Source organism: Melanotaenia boesemani, chromosome 17 (assembly GCF_017639745.1).
Source record: "Melanotaenia boesemani isolate fMelBoe1 chromosome 17, fMelBoe1.pri, whole genome shotgun sequence".
Taxonomy (NCBI): domain Eukaryota; kingdom Metazoa; phylum Chordata; class Actinopteri; order Atheriniformes; family Melanotaeniidae; genus Melanotaenia; species Melanotaenia boesemani.
Genome location: NC_055698.1, coordinates 11,161,338 through 11,183,711, shown reverse-complemented (window position 1 = coordinate 11,183,711; position 22,374 = coordinate 11,161,338). Strand labels below are relative to the sequence as shown.

Sequence of the window (22,374 nt, the reverse complement as noted above, 5' to 3'; positions counted from 1 at the left end):
CAATTACTTTTTTTTCCCCCAAGTTTTATTCTACCAAAAGTCCTGGATTATGGTTTGAATTTGTTTTCTCAGGGGGATGCTTGCACCAGCTGCGCTCTCAGCACTGCGGTCGGTAATGATGGTATAGCTATGCCTGGCCCCAAAGGAGACAAGGGAGATCCTGGGCCCCCGGGAGCAGGAAAGTCTGGCAAAAATGTGAGAGAATTGTGTTTTTTCTTTATTTTTACCTCTGTACTCTGGGAATACTGATGCTTAGTTCATAAATGTTGTTTCCCAGGGAAAACCAGGTTTACCAGGTGTACAGGGCCCCCCCGGTCCCAAAGGAAGTAAGGTATGAATCAATTTATTGTTCTAAATGTTCCTGTTGATGATACTCTTGCAGAAAATTGTCTTCTTTCTGGAACAAACTCCCAGAAAGCCTCAGATCAGCTGAAACGCTTTGTTTAGTTAAATCCAGGTTAAAGACTCACCTGCTGCATTTAAATATTTAAAATGTCTAAATCTGCACTGTTTCTTTTAAGCTTGAATTTTTATACTCAGTTATGTTTCAAATACTGTTTTTATCTAATGTTCTTTTTTCTTCCTTTCTCTTTTGTTTTTAATTGTACATTATCCTTGTTATTTTCTTCCCTGTGGTGATGTTTTAATCTCCCTGTAAAGCACTGCCTGTCATTGAATTGTCCTATAGAAATGAACTTGCCTTGCCAAACTTGCTTTTTTATGTGTTGTATCACTATCATACTGATTTGTGATGTATTTTGCCCTCTTAAGGGAGAAGCTGGAGCTGCAGGAGTTGGCCTTCCTGGACCACAGGTAAGACTCCTAGGAGGAAAAAAAGCAGAATCATTAACTTAGTAAATGACGATCTAAGAGTAACCCAGGTCCTTCTCTCTCTCAGACTCTTTAACTTATTGTGAAATAATGTATCTTTGATGTAGACTGGAGAAGTCAATCCCCGGTTTAGTCTTGATTTCTCCTCTGACCATCTAAACCTCATGCTTTGTCTTTTTTGATGTGTGTTACAGGGTGATCAGGGACTGAGGGGACTTCCAGGAATTGCAGTAAGCTTATCTTAAACTTCTAAAGCCCTCTGCAGCTGCATTAACTATTCAGAATTTGGTCTAATCCATGCATTTTCTGCAGGGACTTACTGGTGTCAAAGGACCGCCTGGCCCTGTTGGCCCTACAGGGGAAAAGGTAACTTTAAAAGCAGAAAAATAATCATATTTTCATCTTGATGAGCCTGTTCAAACTTTCACTTGGGCTGTTTCCTGTTTTTAGGGCTCCAAAGGTGACATGGGGCTTCCTGGGCCACAGGGGCCAATCGGTTTTGGAGCAGCTGGGCCTCCAGTAAGATTAATTATATCTTTTGGCATGGGCATCTGATATAACACATTTATATTCTCAAGCTATATGTCTGATTTATTTTTTGACTTGCAGGGAAGAGATGGAGTCACTGGTCCTGCAGGACCAACAGGACCTGATGGCAGACCTGTGAGTTGTCTTATTCCTTTACTTTTGAATGTTTTTGCGTACATAGTCAGCAAATTTAGGTAGAAACTCAAGAAGCACACTAAAGTCTATGTTAATCTATGTATTAATTTTCTTTGAGCTTCTTTGGGAATTGTCCTTGATTTAGGCATTGTTTGTAGCCAAGGATTTTTGCCTGGATCCATAACAGAGGCAATGTCTGCTCCCATCTCATCCTCTGTGCCCCGATCCACACTCAGCTCACCGCCCTGTGAGCCTTCCACCAAAACAACAAAGAAAGAGTAACTAAGTGTTTATCTTTGTGTGTGTGTGTGTGTGTGTGTGTGTGTGCTCTGTCTCCTTCTCTTCCAGGGACTTGATGGAGCTAAGGGGGACAAAGTAAGTCTACCGTTTTGTTTTGGATGAAGGGAACTGGAGGGATTTGAGTATAAGGGGGTGGAACAGATGGTAATCACGAGAGATGGCTCAACACTCCGCCAACCCTACTCTGCCTCAGACACACACTCAGACAATTGCACTGACATGCACATGCACACGTCGACCCGGGGCCACAGACAGAGTAGCAGCGGCAGTGACAAGTCTACTGTTCCTGGCAGACGAGGAGTTTTGGGGGCCTGAAGAGGGAGTGTTTGAATGAGACTATTAATTACAGCATGCAGCACAGCCTCCCGTCCAGACTCTCACAGAGGAAGGGAAAGACTAAACAATAGAGGAAGTGCTTATGGGTGTAAGATGCGGGACACAAGCATTCTTGAAGGCTGATTTAAAAACAAGAATAAAGTTTAAAAAGGAGAGCAAAGGAACAGGAAGGTAGATGTAGTGTTTGGAGTTTTCACAGTCTGCCTTTTGAAGCTACAGCAAAACTGTCTGGAACTTATTTGCATTCCTCTTGACTTCCTTTCTGCAGCAGAAGTGGTTTCAATGTAGAGCAAGTATACAGGTTTGCAGGCTGTGGTGGAAATTGTGCAAAAAGCTTCACTATCAGTTTCTTCATGTGTTTCTTTTGGATATATATTCCAGGGTGAACCAGGGAGATGCAACTGCAATATGCCAGTGTCTCCGATTGGAGGTGGACCTGTGAGTACACACTTGTTCAGACATGCATAAATTTGAGGGAGCACATGTGGACATGCTGTTACTTAAGAGCATTTCTGCACCCGGTGTGGTGGTATACAGCATTCTCCCTGTGAGGGTTATATCTGGCTCTACAAAAAGTGTGGAATGACATAAAATACTCATAAACTCATCGGTTATTTCTCCTCCTCATTTTTGTGTTTGACGTTTGTTGACATTTATTTTTAACTTCACACTGTGCACCTTTGTGAGTCTGATTTAGACTCTTCTTGCCTTCCAGGGAGCTCCAGGAACTCCACTAAACATGTGGCCGGGGCCTCAGGTCTGATCTGTCAGCCAGCAGAACTGTCTGACAACTTGGGTTTTGTTTGAAAGCTTTGCATCTGCTTTGTCTTTGCAAACTCTGTTTTTTGAACCACAGCAGACTTTTATTTGGGTTGGTAAATGAGTGTTGTTTGTGGTCATGCTTTTTATATGTTGCAGGGCCCCCCAGGACCTCCTGGCCCTCCTGGCCCCCCTGGGCCCCAGGGTCTACAAGGACCCCAGGTAAGAGAAAGGGTCAGTCACATGGGGATGAGGAAAATTCTTCAGTTCAATTCAGGAGCTGCTCCTTTTGTCTGAATTGAACCAGAAGCTACTTGACAGTGTCGATGGAAAGTTTTCAGACTCTTTTTAGTTTTCCCACATTTGTCATGTTTTATACTCATCTTAAATTATATTCTGATAATTTTTCTCTCATTAAACTGCTCATATTTCTCCTCAAAGGCAAACTCTTCTGGAGTGTTTGTCAAATTTATTACAGATAAAAGACTAAAATATTTAACTTCCATACAGCAAAGTGCAAAAGTCTAGAATCACCCATCACATTTCCTTTCAAGACACTAGAGTTTCCTAAAATCTTGATCGTTTAAATGAGTAAACTTGAGAAAAAGCGCTCCAGGCTTTTTGAAGATTTATTTTTTTCCCGTTTTGCTTTGGACTTTAGTTTAATTGCCTCTTGTTTTAAGTTTGGTCCTTGAATCTGACTGCTGCAGTAATGCATCACTTCTTCCAATTTTGTTTTCCAAAACCTGGTACATCTCAGCATGGAGTGCAATATTTTCCTTAACATATGTAAGGAAAATTGACACGTGGAGGCCAAAAAAAAAAAAAAAGGAGCAGGCCTAGAAAAAAAGAAAAACTATCTACAACAGCACCTGAAAATGATGCAATGAACACGAACATGCAACAAAGAACTTCAGAGATGTGTCAAACCTTTCTGTTGATCCATCTATCAAAGTCCCATCAGAAATGTTCTCCGTGGCACCCATGGCTGTCAAGAAGGCATTCTGAAGAAAAGGAAACAGGAGGAAACTGCTGAGGTATGGCAAATGACTGTGAGTCAGTGGCACCGGGTCATGTGGAGTGATGAATCCTCCCCAGAGCCCAGACCTCAGCGTTAGTGAAGCAGTGGGGGATCATCTTGTCAGTACAGAGCAAAAGGCAGAAACCATCCAAAGACAAACTTTGAAATGTCTGGAAAGAAGTCTGGAGAACTATTCCTGAAGATTACTTGAAGACATTACAAGAACGCTTATATAAGAGAGTTCAGGCTGTATATAAAGTTTAGATGATCAAGCTTGTTAAAGTTCTATGATTTTAGTTTTTTATGCTTTTTCCATTTGTTTTTCCACATTTAAATAAATCACTGCAACTTTGACAGTTTTCTTGACATGTCTATATATATAAAAAAAAAAACAAAAAAAAAAAACAAAAGAGGGGTGAAGATTTTTGCACAACCGATTGGTCAAGGGGAGTTTGTTTATTTTCACTTCATTCCCAAGATTAGCTTTGATGATTCTTCCATATCCACGGAGGATCATTGTAGTTACCAGTATGGTGAACATTTTTATTCAGTTTCTGTACTGGCTGAACAGTCAGGTAAAAGAAAAAAGAAAAGGGCATGTGTACTTCCAAATATTTTCCATTTTAGAAATAAGGGGGGCTGTTGTGCTATTGGTCGCTTTAAAGTGAAACCGAAATCTTCATGTCCTTCTCCAGCTTTGTTCTGTCAAACCTTTCAACCCCACTGTTGCATTTTCATTCTCATATCAAGAGATCTTACTTAGGCAGATGTGTGCCCTTTCAATTATGCACAGTGAATAAATTTAGACACAAGTGGGCTTGAGTCACATTGTACAAACATCACAAGAATATAACTAGGATGTGCCAGACTCCATATTTTATTAAAAAGGGTCAAAATACTTATTTGAATGGGATATTTTATTTTTTTATCTTTGAAATAAACACTTGAAAAGCTTGTTTTTACATTATTGTGGAGTTTGGTGCGTGATCTGATGGGGAAAAAAGAACAATATGTTAAGATGAGTCTAAAACAAAAAAATGCAAAACCTTGAAAGCTTCTGAAACCTTTCTGGTGGCACCATATGATGTAGGCTTTCAGCTTGGGCCTGTGGTATATTTGAGGCTTTAAAGTGCTTTGCATCCTTATACGGGGGATTAATGTCCATAAAATGCATGTATGAAATGGACTGACAATGAGTATGTGTGCAAAAGCTTGGACATAAATAGGATAAAAAGCAAAACGTGTTGATCAAGTGCACTAACCTGTCTGGTGCTTGGAGCTTTAACCCATGTGGGAAGCAACTGAGCTTTCGTAATGTCAGCCTAGACATGAACAGTTATTTGAAGGCCTGGTTTGAAATGACAAAGTCCATAAAATGATTTGATGCTTATCTAAAATGTGATTTAAATTCATCTGTGAAATCTTTAATTTAAACAGACCTTCAAATAAATTGATCCTTTTATCTGTGCTGCAAAGAGTCAAAGGTGTAAGTAATGCATTAGAGACAGAGACTTTTTTTAAAAGTGTCATTAGACATGGCAGGAAACAAAAGTGGCGTCATCATTTTGAGCCTGCCCCCTTTGAGATGGGAGTGACTGCCCCTCGATTGGCAACAGACCAGTTCAACCTCAGTTCCTTCTTTCAGGGTATCCCTGGAAATGACGGGAAACCGGGTTTGCCTGGACGCACCGTAAGTAAAAATAGAGAGAACAGGAGGAGAGGAGATTCTCCATGTGGTGGTGGGGCTTTTGTATAAGTGATACAAAAGCACAAAATGAATTCATGTGTGAAGAACTGAGATTTTAAAAGCACAGTGACCCCTCCCTCCATATGTGCTTGATTCGGGAATTGGCAAATTCTGTAATAGCTTATATAACGGAACAAATTAAGCCAAACAATGGTATGAGCTGCAAAACTGTTTTTCTTTCTAACATGTAGGTTTCATTAATGGGTTATACACCCTGTGCTCCTAAATTACACTGTATATTTCCTTGTATATTTATATCTCTGAAATCCTTTAAATTGATTACTTTTTGTACTTCTTGGTAAATGTTGCTCATGTCTTTACAAAGTAAAGGACAAGTCAAGCAAAATTAAATAAGTCTGTGTCAAGACGTAATGCTTATGCACATGCCTGCTTGTCACGAAGGCATTTAATAATCTGAAGTATGGCCTGTTGTTGTCCATCCTTTGTCATTTTGTAACCTTTGAATTGACAATACGTTAAGTATCTTATAGTAAATGCAAGGACACACCAAAGGAGACAAGGAAAAAAACAAAAAAGGTGCAGCATTGTGAATGTATCTATGGTTCTTGATTGCATTTGGTGTCCACTTTTTGTTTCTTTCAACTGTGTTTATGGCTTAATTCCATTATGGGAACATCGATGCTGATCTCCAGCCAGCACTCAAGGATAGTTTCACCTTCGACACGGGAATTAAAGTCACAGTTTCAGGGGAGAAAAGGGAGACAGATGTTTTAGGAACTCTTAGAAGAAAAGAGTGGATTGGTTGCAAGCATAGCAGCGCTTCTGATGTGAAATTACTGCACGTTTCGCCATGGTACGATGGAGATTCACATCATCATGTCAGAATGGAAGAAACCTTAATTTTCCCTGGATTGCAGCTGAACTTCAGAGCTATTACTGAATTGCTTGCAGCTGAATTGTTAGCACTTTCTACTCGTCACACACCCATTTATGCGCTGTTCCACATTTAGCTTTTCTTTCTCTTTCTTTCTTTAAAAAAAAAAATCTCATTAACACCTCTCATTTCTTTTACTCAGTATTACAGGTACTATTTCTCTGAAAATAGCAGCCTGCCTCTCAGGATACTTAAAAACTGATTTGTCTTTTAAACAGAACAGCACGCTGCTCTGAATTGTCACTCAGTTACCTACTCACAGAGTGCATAGCATAAATAATTATAGGGGACCTTCCTTTCAGCATGAGTGTTAATGCAAAATGCCTTGTTCTAGCTCGTCCAATGGCTAATTGTATGCAGCATAAAATAGCCTTCCTAGTTACAGGCTACAGTTTGAACAATGTCAAATGGGTCTGTAATGACTTTGAAAGCAGGCCTGGTGCTATCGACAGACTTTATCCGGGGGAAGGGTCCTGCTGATTTGTTGGGGAGGTAGCACAGTAAATGTGCTTTACTGTACAGAATAAGTAGTTTTATTGTAAAGCTCAGGGTAAAACATAATAACACCTTTTTCTCCACATGTGGCCTTAACAACACTTTGATACATTGTGTGTACTCTCCTGCTGTTTTCTCTGGGCAGAATTGATTCAGACACATGGTCATCAGTACAAAGAAAAATAGTGCCTGTGTTACCTTTTTAAAAAAAGGTGTCTGAATGTTTTGCACAGTATCTCTCATCCTCTGAAGACATGCATGTTAGCTTAATTAACTGTGTGATGTAAATATGAGTTTTAATGGTCATATTCTCTGTGTACGTCCAGACAGTTTCTGTGGATATCCCGCCTCTTGCTAAATGTAAATGAATGAAGTGTGACATGTTAAAAAGTTTAGTTTACTTCACAGACATCAAGCCCTGAATGGCTTTATGTTATGGTACAGTAGCACCAAATTTCCTGATAAAACAGTAACAAGTTTAACATTATCCTGTCTAGTTCCTGGTTTGAAAAATTTGGTGTATGTACTACAAAGCTGCCATACAAATCAAGAGAAATACAGAGAGTTCAGATAAACATGAGGTATTACCAGAATTTGATTGGAGAGAAGAGTCCTCCAGTCACACTTAAATAGAGCAGAGTCATTACTGATGTCATTATGTAACTATTCTTGTTTAACTTTTTATGCCAGCATGTGTGCAGAGAGGAAGGTCTGTTACCATGCTAATGTTTAAGGATCCTGATTCTGTGGTTCTCATGTGAGAAACAGGAAAAAACAGATGGATGTCAGAGATGGATGTTTCTGTTGTAATATGCACAATGTCATTGTGAAAATTTTGATTATGGTTGACTGGAGCTTCTGCAGCATTACACTGTGGAGGAACACATTATGGGATATTTTTGTTGAGTTTGCAGACTCTTAATTAATTTGGTGCCATAAATAATTTAAAAAGTAATAATTCAGTTTCCACTTGCCCTGCAGATCCCCACTGGACCACACCTACTGCCTCAAGATGAGAATAGAGACGTGAGTAAAGAACATAAACATGGTACATTTTTGTGCAAAGGGGAGTTTTGTTTATGCGTTTTCCTTTGCCAGTGTTTTGCATGACAACTTTTAATCAGCATGCCTCATTTATACATATATATAAATTTTTTTATATATCAGTACGTGTTTCTATTTGTGTAACACAGGAGGGCTGTGAAGAGGGCTGTTCCCAAGGGTTGCCAGGGGTGCCAGGCATGGGTGGTGCCAAGGGTGATAAAGGAGACCAGGGCAAGCCTGGTGTAGCCCTCTCGGACAGCTGTGACAGGGTGAGACTTCGAGGGAGGACTTGAAGTCTCTGGTTGAAATATTTTCAGCCTCCCCGCATGATTCTTCACACTCAGAATCATATGCAGTCACTAATAGTACAGCCGCTTTGTTGTTCTGCTTTGATGAATGCAAAATGACAGTCCATCATTTTGTATTGTGTTCGAGTGCATGGCTTGATGTAATTCCCCCTTGGTGTGACAATAAGGCATTCGTCTTTACTTTCAGTGTTTGGAGAGACTTCAGAGGGAACAGTCAACGCAAGCACTGGTCAGCTTAAAATACAGCAATATTGATGATGTACATTTATACTCATGCATGGTTGCACATGCACACTTCCTGGAATGTTATTTACTTTCTTCACAGGGTGATCGATCATGTATAGGAACACCTGGAGTTCCTGGAACACCTGGATCACCAGGAATCAAAGGAGACCCTGTAAGCTTCTTTCATTGAGTGTTCAAACCTGTGTATCCAAACAGACCTAAAGATTAGAATTACATTTCTGTCTTATTTTACTTTAGGGTACACCTGGAGAAAGAGGGACGCCTGGAATACCAGGAAGCATGGTAAATGCTAACTTAAACCAGAGGTCAACTAATGCATATATTAGAGAGTTTGATGCAACATCTTAGATTATAAATAACTTAGCAGTCTGAGAAATCATTTTTTATACAGAAAATTTAAGGAAAAAGACGTTTTAAGTGCATTGTAAACACTGTCTTAAAGTAGTTTGGCAGAACTCTTCTGAGGAAAAAGAACATCTTTGTCTTTATTTTAGGACAGAACTGTCGGGTTTAAGCCTGCCATTTCCCATGAATTCACAGCGCACCCTGCTGGCGCAGTGTGGTCCAAAACACAGACCTCCTAAACTCCCACAACACACACTGGCTCCATGTTGCACTGCTCAGTGCAGTAGTCGCCTATCTGTCAGGAACAAGATGAAACCTGCTTTAATCAGAGGTGTTAGTGGAGTTAATGTTTGTTTCTTGGTTTAGCTTGTCCTGGATGTTTTAAAATCTTAATTCCTCTCTGTCCACAGGGACCTCCTGGTTTCCCAGGTCCTCAGGGATCTTCTGGTTTATCGGTATGTTCCGCTCACACATCCACACTTAAGAAAAAAATGATAGTGGTGATACCATAACGCTGTTAATAAGAAAAAAGAACAAAAAAGAAATGTTAAAGTGATAGCAATCATCTCTTTCCAGTGGGTCACACTGTACTGTGTAACAGGAGCATCATGAAATGACTGATGAGGCAAATAGCAGAGAATAAGCTACAAATTTAGACGTTATCTTCCTGCAAAAACTGGGAAAGTTCTTTAGTCTTCAGAATATTTAAACTTGTATTTGTGATGCCTGACAAATTTTCAGAGGAAATGACTCCTAACTAATACTACAAACAATCTTTTGGAAATACTCTCAAAATTGGGCAACTGAAGCTTGTTATGTGTTTATTAGATTCAAATCTTAATCTAAATATTTTTCCCCTCTCAAACACAGATCATCTCATTCCTAAATTGAGCCACTGTTGATTATTCCATCTTTTCTCTCTTATCTCTCTGCCGCTGTGTGTGGCTCTTTAATGAAAGTTATTTCTGATGAGGGAACCATTCGCTTGTCTTTTTCTCCAGTTGTTCAATTATTCTGCCATCAAAGAGATGGAAAGTGTGATGGCTGTGCAGACAGAGCCCTCCCTGTCCCCTTCCCCCCTCATACGAATGCATTGTTGTAGGAGAATGGAGGTGCTAAATGGTTGAACCGTGTGATCAGTGAATGGATTCCATTTGCGGCGTTGTGGCACTTCATTGCAGGTGCTATGTCTGTGTGCAGTGTTGTGATGGAGAAGGGGGCCAAGTGCATCCTGGATGTGTTACTCATATTCAGTAGTGAGGAGGTTGCTCATAATGAATAACTTTCCCCACTCTTAGTTTCAACGCTCCATAAATTAACATTTCTAAAAGATATTTTACTTAATTACAAAGTTAATTGTCAGTATTTCTCATGTTTTTATACTTTTATTGCCTCATTTTTGAGAAGCTCTGTTCTTCACATCCACCTTGCATGATGCATGAGCTGTTGCCAAGACAACTTATAGTTCACATTTTTCCCAAAAAATGTGAAATAATAGCATGTGTATCCACATCCAAAATGTAGTTTTACAATCCAAGCAAAAAACAATTAAAGGACGACAGATCTGTGGTGGCCAGTTAGTTTGTTGTTGTGTCACATGAACCACAACGAGTATTTAAGCGTGTAGTAACACATTTGTGTAAAAACTTCTGCCACGTAACCTTTTGAGCCTTCGTCATTGGATATTTTTGCACAGATCAATGTACTTTTTTCTTTTTTTTTTAACATGTTGTTTTGTTTGTTTGGGCTCACTGGTTTTGTTTTTGTTTAAATTGTAAAGTAGGAAAAAGAATTAAGGTTTGCATCTAATCTGCAGGAGGTGTAAAATGAAATAGATAGGAGCAAAATGTAAAAGTACCAGAATCATTTGAAAAAAAAACAAGACCCATGCTCCTTGTATCACCACCCTAAAGCATCACAGAAGTAAAGAGCATAGGACAAAATAAAATTTAGTCCCTCACCAGTGAAGCATTTCTTTTCTGTGCTACTGACTTTTTTTCCACCAGGGGATCTGTTCCTACATACTCTTCTTCATTTTCTAATCTGTCCTTATTGCTGTCATCCACAGGGTCAGCAGGGGGAGCGAGGGTCATCCGGCCTGCCAGGAATGAAGGGCGAGCAGGTACGCATCGTCTGATCAGTTTCCTAGAAAAATTATAACATGTAGGAAAATAATTGGCTTCCCTGTTTGACTGATTGTATGATCTTTACCTCAGGGCCCTCCAGGGACACCTGGCTATCCGGGAGCCATGGGCCCACCTGGACTGCCTGTAAGTTCCTGCCTCATTATAAAAGATGAGGGAACAACATAATTTTGACAACTTTCACCGGTTTACACACTCCTGACACTGATTCACTGCTCCCGTCTTTTTGTTAGGGACTGAAAGGGGATCGAGGAAGTCCAGGAAGCAGTGGACAGAAAGGAGAATCAGTGAGCTGCAGCACTATCACTGTGATGCAAAGTCAACCTGCAGCTTGAATTGCATATTACTGGCTAACATTTGATTCCTTCTGCAGGGTCCTCCCGGTAACCCTGGGTATCAAGGACAAGCTGGCTCACCGGTCAGTGTTTCATCATAAATTTGTCAAGGATTATTTAGAGCCCGACCGTTTGGAATATCAAAGTGTAATAACTTCGAAAATGTCCTCTGTCTGCAGGGTGTTAAAGGAGAAAAGGGACCAGCAGGGCCTGTTGGGCCCAAAGGCGAACAGGTTTGTGTAATGCAAGTTGGGTTTTTAGGCTGAAAAAAAAATCACAATGAATAAAGCACATTTCGTTCTTTATAATTCAAGGGTTTCCAAGGACAGCCAGGTTTTTCAGGACCACCAGTATGTAACCACTTTAACTCTTCTATTGCTTGCATGCTTGATGAATCGATTTATAGGATTACTATTGTACCTGTCCATATTGCTTTGTTTACATTTTAGGGCTCCCCAGGTCCTGCTGGCAAGCCTGGAAGAGAAGGCCTTCCAGGGCTCAAAGGAGAAAAAGTCAGTACAAATAAGACAATTCACTACTTCCAACTCTCTTAACTTAAAATCATCACATGAACTGAACTGAAACTCTGTACTTTCATAGGGTAATGATGGTGCACAAGGCTCCCAAGGACCGGTTGGACCCCTTGGCTCACCCGGCTCCCCGGGGTTGATGGTACATGCTTTACTTTTAAGCTATATTCCACTTACCCATGAATTATATGCCATTTTTAATCTTTAATTCTAATCTGCACTTTTCTCATGCCTGCATTGAAAGGGCCCCCCCGGTATTGAGGGAATTGATGGAAAAGATGGAAAACCAGGGATGCGGGTGAGTCTCATATGTGAATTAAATGAACATTGTAACCACACAAGCACATGCATGTAGTTGATGCTAACTACGTGTTTTATTACCAGGGAGAGCCAGGCCCTCCAGGCCAAGCAGGACTTCGAGGGATCCCGGTGAGCATCACATTACTCATTTATCTGACTTAATTATCTAAGTATCCACTGTAAAAAAACAACTTGAGAAATATACTTCATACAGGAACACCAGGTGGTATCTACTGCAACATAATATAAAGCATTTATATATTAAACACATAATATAAAAAGGAGCATTTTGCAGGTTATTTACGCATGCTATTTACAGTTTAAGAAAATATTGCAAGAACTATATTTAGTTCTTGAAAGTGGAAGTGATGTATAGCTGCCAAGTACAGATAATGTTAACAAAAATATGGATCCACACGAAGATCAAAAATGGACATGACCGAGCATAGCCTTATTAGCTAGACTGGTGTAAAAAAGACTAGAAAAGGATTACTATCAGATCACCTGGGTGCTCCTCAGCAATGTTAGGTAAATAGTTTGCTAACATTGTGTTTTAAAGTACAGCTTAGTTTCCCATCATGTATTAGAGTAAAAATAAAACAGGGCAATGGTTCGCTTACACTGTATTGATCAGAACAAAAAACAGGAACTATTGTCCAGGGATCAGCTAGTGGTATGTTAGTAATCTCACACACTGTTTAGCATAATGAAGCTATATTTGGAAGATGTTGGAGAATTTAAGCATGAAAAATCCACTTTTAAATGAGGAAATACTTGAAAAGAAGTCTTTCAGCTCATAGCACTTGTTACCGATTAGCTTCCTCTCTCAATATTGTGTCGCCATAACTTCCTTCATCCATGTTTCTGTGTCCTGGCAGGTCGCAACTGATGCTGTTGCACACAATGACTCACCATCAATCTGACACAGTTCTAGCTTTTGCTTCCCATCTGGAACTTAATTTAAACTCCTACTACATAATCCCCACTTTAAAATGAGCTCTAAATACATCTATGTGTTTTGTTACGGACACATCAGTGAAATTTAGGTCTCTCCTGCACAGTATGAACCCAGGCAGAAAAGCTAGCTAGAAAAGTTTAGAAAAACTGTGGAATCAGTGTCATGAATTTGTACAAACCACCACATTCACATTAATGAAAATGTACAAAATATCAACAAATCTTGCATTTTCATTAAATATTATGTACATAACATTTTGTATTATTTAAAAAACAAAAAACGGTTGGAATCAGGTTCCTACCATGATATATTCTAAGTCACTAACAGGACTCAAGTAGGCTTGACAATTACTGTTTCAAAAATATTATTAACTCTGTCAGCCAGCTGTAAATACAACAGCCACATAAGGCCACATGTTGCCACTCATGGCTGTAGCTTTCAATCCAAGGTACAAAATAAAATGATGTAAGTCTTCATATTACCCCTACCAGTAAGAAAAGAAGTGAGGTCAGCTATCTTAAGACACATGGATGGGTTCTTATCACTCATTCACTGATTTATTTGACATATTTAATCAACACCAGTCTCGGTGTCAGTATAACAAGCCATAAAATGCATTTTAATCAAAACGTTACGAGAAAGTGTCGTAGAGGACATGCTAATCTTTGTGCACTGCACACATTCATGATCCCCAGAGGATGATTCCTGATTACACTGACTTTTACTACTCTATAAGACTTGTAGGTTGTAGTATTGTGGCAGCATAAACGGATAAACTTCAATGACTTTTGTTATGTTCACAGTCCCTAGAAGATTAGCTTGACCTTTCTTCTGGGTTCACATTTATCAATTTGACAAAACATTTCTCATTAATTGTCTAATAAATTACCAGGAAACTGGGCTCAGAGATTCTTACTTCTCTTGGGATGTACTTGATAAATTACTGACCCCCTTTATTTTCATCTGGCACCATGATCAGCTCACATACAATAGCTTGTTTGGGTGGTTCCAAAATGTAAGGAAGAAGTAGTGCTTTGGAGTTGGCCTGCCACAGCTCGCCTTTTGTTTCACAGTCAGCACACAAATGCAAATGAGCCTGCATGACTAAACCTTTTTTCCTAATGAGCCGTTCATCAAGAGATGGATTGCAAAAGATAGTTTGTGCCACTAGAAAATGTGATTTATTTTGGATTTGAAATTAATTCATGTGTGGAAATGTTGCGACACAGGGTGTGATGATCTGAGTTCCTAACCTGTACAAGGTTTTACCTGCAGCTTTGGAAGCAAATTAACACAGCGTGTGACTGGTGATATTTCACTCACCTCACCCATCTTGCTGTACTACATTAATATGTGCAGTCATTACTGTGCCTTCTTAATGTTGTAAATGTCACCAGTGAAGTGAACCCATTTAAATCTTCAAAGCCTGATACCTTCTTCTTAGATTTACCTAACTTTCTGTCTCATGAATCGACACAAGTGGTGATGAGCACACTGTAGTCAGCTTCAGTGAAGACATGAGTGGCTGCCTCTAGTCCGCCCTCTTATTCTCTATTTTCACATCTCTCTTGCTCTCTATATCTCAGTTTGTGTTCTATCTGAGAGCAGGTGTTCAGGATTTCAAAGATAGTCTGCCTCTTCGTTTGGCAGCCTTGACTTTGTGAATTTTTATACTTTACCAATCTCATTCTCTTTGATGTTTTTCCTCAGGGATTCAAAGGGAAAACTGGCCATGTTGGCTTTCCCGGACAGAAGGTTAGCCAACAGCTCACTGCTTTACCATCAGACCATGTATTTGCAGTTGTTGCTTCTCATTTGTGCATGATGCCTAATTATTTTACCAAATTGATGATGATGATAAAAGTCCTGCATAATTGCTTCACTGTCCTACTATTATGCAAGTGTTTTCCTCTCATGCTTCTTCTCTGACAATTTTACTATTCTCTCATTTCTCCAGGGAGACGTTGGACCTACGGGTCCACCAGGACCACCTGGCAGACAAGGACATGATGTGAGTATTTGTGCTTTCCATCATTACACCCAAATTAGCTAAACATTAGGAAGCACATCTGTGCATGCAGAAAAATCAGTGAAGCCATTTTGGCATCCAGACTCAAATCAGTAATGTCTCTAGGGTGATCCTGGAACCCCAGGAGCTCTGGGAAGACCTGGACCTCCTGGCCATGTTGTAAGTCCTCCTATTATTTTAAATACATTTTTAATCTGTTTTATTTATGTTCAATTTAAGTAATATGTTTACTTTCCCTATCAGGGTCCCACAGGACCAGCAGGACCTCCAGGGCCTTCTGGTCCTGCAGGAGTGGTAAGAACCTCTCAAAGATGTATTCACCTTCATGTTTATCAAACAGGACTTGAAAGATGAAACTCGAGTAAATTAACCTTAAATAATCCCATCGGGGAAATGTGTTGTTGCCCCGCAGCTGAAAGAAAAAGTAAAAATAAAATAAATAAACAAGTGAGCACAAACAGTATTTACATTAATCATAATTAAAAAGTAGTTATAGAAGCTGCAAAGTCTGAGAAGAAATACATAAAACAGATGAACAAAAGACACAGCTGTGGAATCTCAATTTTAAGATTATTAAGTTTAAATGAATACGACTCTAGAAATGGTTGCTATAATAAATTAAAGGCTGTATGTTGGTTTGCGCGAGTGTGTGTTTTTCTGAGAAAAGATGAAACCGGACACATTTAGGATTCTCTCTGGCTGCCAAGTTTTGAAACAACAGAAAGAAATTTTTTTGCGCTTACTACCTAGGGTATACAAGGAGATAAGGGTCAACATGGAGAGCGAGGCCTCCCAGGGATGGGTGGACCTCCAGGACCACCTGGGCATCCAGGACCCTTGGTTAGTAATTTCCCAATTGTGTCAAGTTCCAAATGGGTCCCTTTAGCCCAAAAGAAAAGAAATAAACATAATTGAAACTACAAGTCTGCATGAATGTGTCTCACATTTTTTTTCTGTTTTTGAATTTCAGGGAGAGCCAGGCAGTGATGGAGCTGCTGGCAAAGATGTGAGTATTGTCTGTCTGGTGTTTTCCCTCTGAGGGACTGGTGTGGCTTAATGTATAATTTTGATCTGTAAAGTGATTACAATTTCTAACCCCAATAACTATTTATTGTTACTTTAAATTAATCAGCAAGTCCTTCAGTTTAATATGTTAAAATCATAAAATCCACCTTTTATTTTATTTTTAAATGCGAATACTTTATGTACAAATATACGTTTGCCAGCCAGACCTGCACTTTTAGGAAATTTAGCTTTAGAGTATTAAATATATATATATAAATATATATTAATTTAATGCTTTTCTATACAGCTTAGTCCAATTCAGGGTTGTGGGTGTAAATAAACAAATAATAGGAATTTGAATTTTTTTTAAATTACAAAAGAGATGCTGTCCATACTGGTAAACTTTTTTTTTTTTTTTTTTTTTTTGTGAATTATAGATTTTTATTGTGAATTAATCTATATCAAAATTACATACATCTAAAAACAGAGAGCAGAAGAAGAGAAAACAGATATAAGAAGATGTCAGCAACACAAACATGTCACGATACAGTTGATTAGCATATGATGTATAATTAGTCTCTAAACTTTTCTTTTAGCATACTGTAGCTACTAGAGATAGTTTGCAATGCTAACAAATCAGCGTCCAGAACAACTATTATCTAAATGTGGTTTATAATGTTTTGCCACATTACACTGTCAGAGTTAGCTTTAGCTTAGCAGGCATGGGCCATTTTTGAGTGAATGTAATGTAATGAGAACTCAGAACACTGATTTAAAGAGGAAACATATATTTCCTCTTCCTGGTGTGCATGGTGGCTAGCAAACAATGCTGTGTTCACATGTCCACAGGTCAGTCATTTTGACTGACAGGGTCATAAAAATACCATCATTTTAACTAATATTCAGTCAGACCAAACTGAACAGAAAATCCACACTTAAAATCTGAACAGTTCACCTGCTGTGGCCTGAACACACAGTTTCATATCTCCAGCCTTGTCTGCATGAACTTGAGGTGCATTCCCACTTCTGCGTGTTAAAATGTCTCAATTGGGATTGCTGCAGAGGCTATTGTCATGAGGTTCTGGACTTATGCCTTGGACAGACGACTTTTCACGTTTGTTTTGATGTTCTGGAGGCTGAATCCACGCTGTGCTGCTACACTGGAGACTGCCATTACAAGCGCCACTTTAACCAAAGTTTTTAAATCAGGGAACATTTGTGCAAGTGAAGTGATGAGAAGTCTGCAAGACTCTTTGAATAACGAGTTTCCAAATCCCGCATCATGCGCTCCTTCTGTACCGGTGGTTTAGCTGCACTAGTCTGTGACCCATAGTGGTCATTTTTCCAAGTGAAGCTAATGAAGACATGCATTAAGAAAGAAAATTATTAATATGCTCTTTTGCTACAAAGTGGTCAAGGATGTAAGTTATAATCTCTTAAAATGACAGATGGTCTTCAGATTTTTCCGTCATCGTTTTAAAAAAGACGGTTAACGACAGAAAATATTTGATCAGCGCGACCCCTGCATGACTGGGTCAATAATTTATCAATGTTTGGACCAGTTAGGCAGCTAAGTACAGCTTAAGGTCTTATCTCTCTCTATATATCTGCATTATAAGCAGGAAAATGATACCGCATCAATGCAAGTTTTCCATCCTTGATGGTTATAATTTCTGTTTTGACAGGGAGCACCAGGTTTACCAGGGGACAATGGGCAGCCAGGTCAAAAGGTAAGACCAACTCAGCATGGTGAGGTGTTGTGTGAATGTGTGTGTGTTATCAAGCTGAGCTTTAACCATCCATTACATCTTCAGATCATCTGAACAAAGCAAGATTCACCCCATTTCTGTTCCCTATAACCCAGGAGAATTATGCTGCCAAATCATAGTGTAAACACACCCACCGTCTCCCATTCTGCTCACTCAGCATCCACACTTAACATGGTCATCAGTTCACTAACCCTCTGACCCCCCTCAAGACCCAACCCCTCTTACTCTTTGCCTCACTTCTTTCCAAACTGGCAGTAGCAATATAACTTCTCCTCAGACAGCGGCTTACAGTAGGTGGATACAGTGATAGAGTTATTTTTCTGCCTTTGGGATAATGCTATTAAGCATGAGGGGAGATGCTAGATGAGGCTATTTGTCACGCTGACAGGACGGCATTGTCAGGGTTTTAGCCGCACAGAACAGAGGAGAAAGACAAGAACTGACTCCTCTATTCTTCTCCCTCCTCTTCATTTCAGGAGCCACTTGTCTGTTGGTGACATGTAAACATTAGACGTCCATTATGGGCTTCTTTGTCCTCAATAAATCACTGTCGCTAAGTGATGTAGTAGGGTCGTTTTTAAGTATATTTACACAATGTCAATGGTGAGCTCTGCTGTGTGGAGAGTGATAGAGACGTGGGCAAAAGCTGACTTAAAAGACCTGTTTCTTCTTAGAAACCTATTTAATAATATCTTCATACTGCACGCTCCTTAAATTAGAAAATTAATTACATTTTGATAAATATAAATAAAATAATGAATATTTAACTGCTTGCTTTGTTGCAGAGTTGGAAGAGAAGGTTGAAATAAAAAGCTATACTACTAAGCTCATAATAGGGAGTGAAAGCAAAGAATAAATGTTTAGTGCAGTGTTAATGACAATGTATTACAGCTTAGTATTATCAGTGTACTCCTGATATAAGTGGACCTATCAAGCTATTTCTTGAAAGTGGAGACCATTTGACAAATAAACTGCCTTGCCAAAAAAAACCAAAAAAAACAAAGGAGTCATCACCAAAAGAAGAAAAAGAAATCCATTGCTGGAATATCCTGGTCATTCCGTATATTCAGGTAGTCAGTTGATCTCATTCTTTGGACACATAATATGAACCTAGAACTGTCCAATTGTAGCAACCCCAGATCATAGCACTGCCAACGTAGGCCTGTACAGTATGCACTAGCATGATAGCTGCATCCCTTCATTTGCCTCTCGTCTTACCCTGACGCACCCATCACTCTGGAAAGGGGTAAATCTGGACTCAACAGATCACATGACCTCTTCCATTGTTCCATTGAGGCCAATCTTTTTGCTCCTTAGCATATTGAAGCCTTTTTCTCTAGTGAGCCCTACTAATGACTGGTTTTCTTATGGCTACACATAGTCTCAATCCCTATTGTTTCCTTTGCATTGTGCTTGTGGAAATGTTCTTTCTTTCATTATTAAACATAACTTCGAGTTTTACCGTTGTTTTTCTTCCATTTGATTTCACAGTCATTCAGGATTTTTTGCTGACTACATTTCTTCCAGGAAAACGATGGTTTCCCACAATCCTTTCAGTTTTTAATAATTATTTTGTCAGTTCTCAACCCAGTTTTAGTAGTTTTTTTACAATCTCAGATGTTTTCTCTGCTTGATGCATGCCAATGATTTGACACTTCTTAAACAGACTAACATCTTTTCCACAACCACGGGAAGTGTGTTGTTGAAAGATAACTATCCATGTATTAATTATCCAATAGGAGACTCGTACCTATTTGCTTACTTAAATTCAAGTTGCACCTTTATTTTTGGTTGTTTTGCAGTATAATTTTTTTTCAAAGAAAACACTTGAATAAAATCTTATGAAGAACAAAAGAACAAATAACATGACTGATATCTTCCTCCCAGTCTTATCCACCCTGATCTCTGTACGTTTTCCACCAGGGTGAGCCAGGGTCCCCTGGCCAGAGGGGTCCAGCTGGAGAAAGAGGTAGACCAGGCCCACCGGGTGGTGGAGGATATCTTGGTAAGGACGCACAACCCATAATGGGACCAGTCGGGCCTAGAGGGGAAAGAGGAAACCCGGGCTCAGATGGCCCACCCGGGCTCCCTGGACCTCCAGGGTCACCAGGAAATGATGTGAGACACACTTTTATCCCTCCAAAACACTATTCTATTTTCTTTTCATTTTAATTCAAGTCAGCTCCAAATCATTCTATATTCAACTCAGTTGTGCAAAGATTGGAGTACGGTGGCCACAGGCATTCACTAGCTCCATCTGTTCCTGTAAATAATGAATATTTTAATTATCTACCTGATTTATGTTTGTTTTTTTTTTTTTTTCTTTGTCTCTTTTCTTAAATAGGCTGTCGTCAATTATGATGATATCAAGAACTTCATTCGCCAGCAGGTCATCAAGATCTTTGATGGTGAGGATTGCACGAATGTTTGCTGTGCATAATGCCACAATTTAAATGCCAAAGCGTTACTTTCTTTTTATATGTACAAAATGAATAAGTTTGTGCTTTGGGACAGAGCTGCTCGTCTCTGTGGAATATTATTTTTTCTTTGTTATCATTGTGCGTCTTCTCCCCAGAGAGAATGGGCTACTACATGTCCCGCATGCAGATGCCTGTAGAGATGGTGGCATCTCCAGGTCGACCTGGACCCCCTGGGAAAGATGGTGCCCCTGGTAATCCTGGAGCCCCAGGTGCTCCGGGACTCCCTGGACAGATCGGTAGAGAAGGACGACCAGGAGGGCAAGGACCCCCAGGTGAACCTTTAACTCACCACATTAATGCTAAATATCAAGGATAACTCACTGTTAACTGTTCAGCTGCCATGTGTTAGAATGTGTGCTTTGCTTTCTTTAGGACTACGAGGACCACAGGGACCAAAAGGTGACAAGGGAATTGGAGAGATGGGAGATATAGGACCTCCTGGAGCACCAGGTAGTGTATCTGATTAGTTCATTAATCAGTAAGTTGTAACTTTGGAGTGTGCAAATGGTTCTTATTCGATCTCAGTTTATCATATACTTGAACCTGTAGCTAATCATTAGCTACTTGTTTGGCATTCAAAGATTGCCATTCTAAAACATCATTCTCATTTCACATTTTAGTAAGGCAAGTGCATGTTCTACAGTCTTCCAGGAGAGTCCTTTCTATACAACCTGATGTTACACCCAGAATTAGCATCATTTGTGTAATTGTAGTCAATTACTTCAAATGTTTTCATTTGTTGTTGATTAGCAAATTGCCTGTATGATGAAAGCATTTTTTCATCATTTTCAACTTGTCTTAATTAAAATTACCACTTGAATTAATTCCAGTCAAATCAGCATGTCCCAGAATCCTTAATCACTAGAGTTCAGAAAGCACTGACTAAATTAGCAAACTGGCTGCTGCATTCACTGTACTTGGAGCAGTTTATTTAATTTGGGTTGAAAAAGCAAATGTGTTCATATAAAATGATCAAAGTAGAACTGTAATGATGGCCTATGTTTCATTTATATTCCTTTTAAAACAGACATAGTAATACCACCATCCATTAAAGATGAGGGTTATTGATGTGTACTCATTTACTATAACTTCTGAAGTGATGCATAGACATCATTTCATCCTATTGCTAATGAAAAGAAATCCTTCATCTAGAATCTGTGCTGGTGGCATTAAAGACGATCATTTTACTTTAGAAGTTGTATTTCAGGGTTTAATAAACCTTCATATGCAGAAGCCCTGTTCCCTTTGCCATCCATGTTAAATTTGAAGCTACCCTCAGCAGCTGGTAAGGTTAGCTTAGCATAAAATATCAATAAATATAATGAATGAGGGAAACACCATTCAGAGCTCAACCCTTAAAAGTAGACTCATTTCTTGTTTTTGGCTTCTTGTAATAACATGTAGTTGTTTAATCATTATTTCAGAATAAGGGAGTTTTCTCCCGGGATAGCATCATCCTGAAAATGAACGGATTTGGTTAAAGAATCTTCTGACTGCTTGAATTCTTGGGGCTTGCAGAATAGGCAGAATGGGGACTGATTTTAACCCGGAAATTCACACAACTCCTACTGCTGGTCAGGAAGCTATATTAACTCATAAACAAAAGAAACTTTGACAAACACACTACTTTTCCAAACATGAGAACACTTCTAGTCATACATCCTAAAGCAAAAAATAGAATCCAGAGTAAGAAGGTGAACGGCCTAATAAACCACCACAATCCCCTGTGCTTAACTGAATTCATTAGACATCATGAAGAAGGTATGTTCAATTTTACTTAAGTTCTCATGAGGGTATGTCAGAGTTATAATCATGTGCAGTTGCTGAAAAAGTT

At 39.3% G+C, this 22,374-nt stretch overlaps 1 protein-coding gene across 5 annotated transcripts in view; it reads left to right on the top strand.

The window, feature by feature from the left end:
* col16a1 (collagen, type XVI, alpha 1) overlaps window positions 1-22,374 on the top strand; it is a 98,402-nt gene that overhangs the window by 72,436 nt on the left and 3,592 nt on the right. For 4 of the 5 annotated variants that reach the window (XM_042012238.1, XM_042012235.1, XM_042012236.1 and 1 more), the window contains 39 exons: window positions 73-195; window positions 278-331; window positions 772-813; window positions 1,026-1,061; window positions 1,144-1,197; window positions 1,282-1,350; window positions 1,441-1,494; window positions 1,843-1,869; window positions 2,512-2,568; window positions 2,846-2,887; window positions 3,049-3,111; window positions 5,556-5,600; window positions 8,029-8,073; window positions 8,241-8,360; window positions 8,587-8,628; window positions 8,725-8,796; window positions 8,883-8,927; window positions 9,401-9,445; window positions 11,059-11,112; window positions 11,207-11,260; window positions 11,368-11,421; window positions 11,508-11,552; window positions 11,649-11,702; window positions 11,784-11,819; window positions 11,919-11,981; window positions 12,070-12,141; window positions 12,244-12,297; window positions 12,384-12,428; window positions 14,968-15,012; window positions 15,215-15,268; window positions 15,392-15,445; window positions 15,530-15,580; window positions 16,037-16,126; window positions 16,257-16,292; window positions 17,977-18,021; window positions 19,984-20,178; window positions 20,405-20,468; window positions 20,636-20,812; window positions 20,913-20,990. In XM_042012238.1, coding sequence (XP_041868172.1) covers window positions 73-195; window positions 278-331; window positions 772-813; window positions 1,026-1,061; window positions 1,144-1,197; window positions 1,282-1,350; window positions 1,441-1,494; window positions 1,843-1,869; window positions 2,512-2,568; window positions 2,846-2,887; window positions 3,049-3,111; window positions 5,556-5,600; window positions 8,029-8,073; window positions 8,241-8,360; window positions 8,587-8,628; window positions 8,725-8,796; window positions 8,883-8,927; window positions 9,401-9,445; window positions 11,059-11,112; window positions 11,207-11,260; window positions 11,368-11,421; window positions 11,508-11,552; window positions 11,649-11,702; window positions 11,784-11,819; window positions 11,919-11,981; window positions 12,070-12,141; window positions 12,244-12,297; window positions 12,384-12,428; window positions 14,968-15,012; window positions 15,215-15,268; window positions 15,392-15,445; window positions 15,530-15,580; window positions 16,037-16,126; window positions 16,257-16,292; window positions 17,977-18,021; window positions 19,984-20,178; window positions 20,405-20,468; window positions 20,636-20,812; window positions 20,913-20,990 — 2,455 coding nt within the window. The remainder of the gene's footprint in view (window positions 1-72; window positions 196-277; window positions 332-771; window positions 814-1,025; window positions 1,062-1,143; window positions 1,198-1,281; window positions 1,351-1,440; window positions 1,495-1,842; window positions 1,870-2,511; window positions 2,569-2,845; window positions 2,888-3,048; window positions 3,112-5,555; window positions 5,601-8,028; window positions 8,074-8,240; window positions 8,361-8,586; window positions 8,629-8,724; window positions 8,797-8,882; window positions 8,928-9,400; window positions 9,446-11,058; window positions 11,113-11,206; window positions 11,261-11,367; window positions 11,422-11,507; window positions 11,553-11,648; window positions 11,703-11,783; window positions 11,820-11,918; window positions 11,982-12,069; window positions 12,142-12,243; window positions 12,298-12,383; window positions 12,429-14,967; window positions 15,013-15,214; window positions 15,269-15,391; window positions 15,446-15,529; window positions 15,581-16,036; window positions 16,127-16,256; window positions 16,293-17,976; window positions 18,022-19,983; window positions 20,179-20,404; window positions 20,469-20,635; window positions 20,813-20,912; window positions 20,991-22,374) is intronic. The other variant, XM_042012237.1, reaches the window with a different exon arrangement.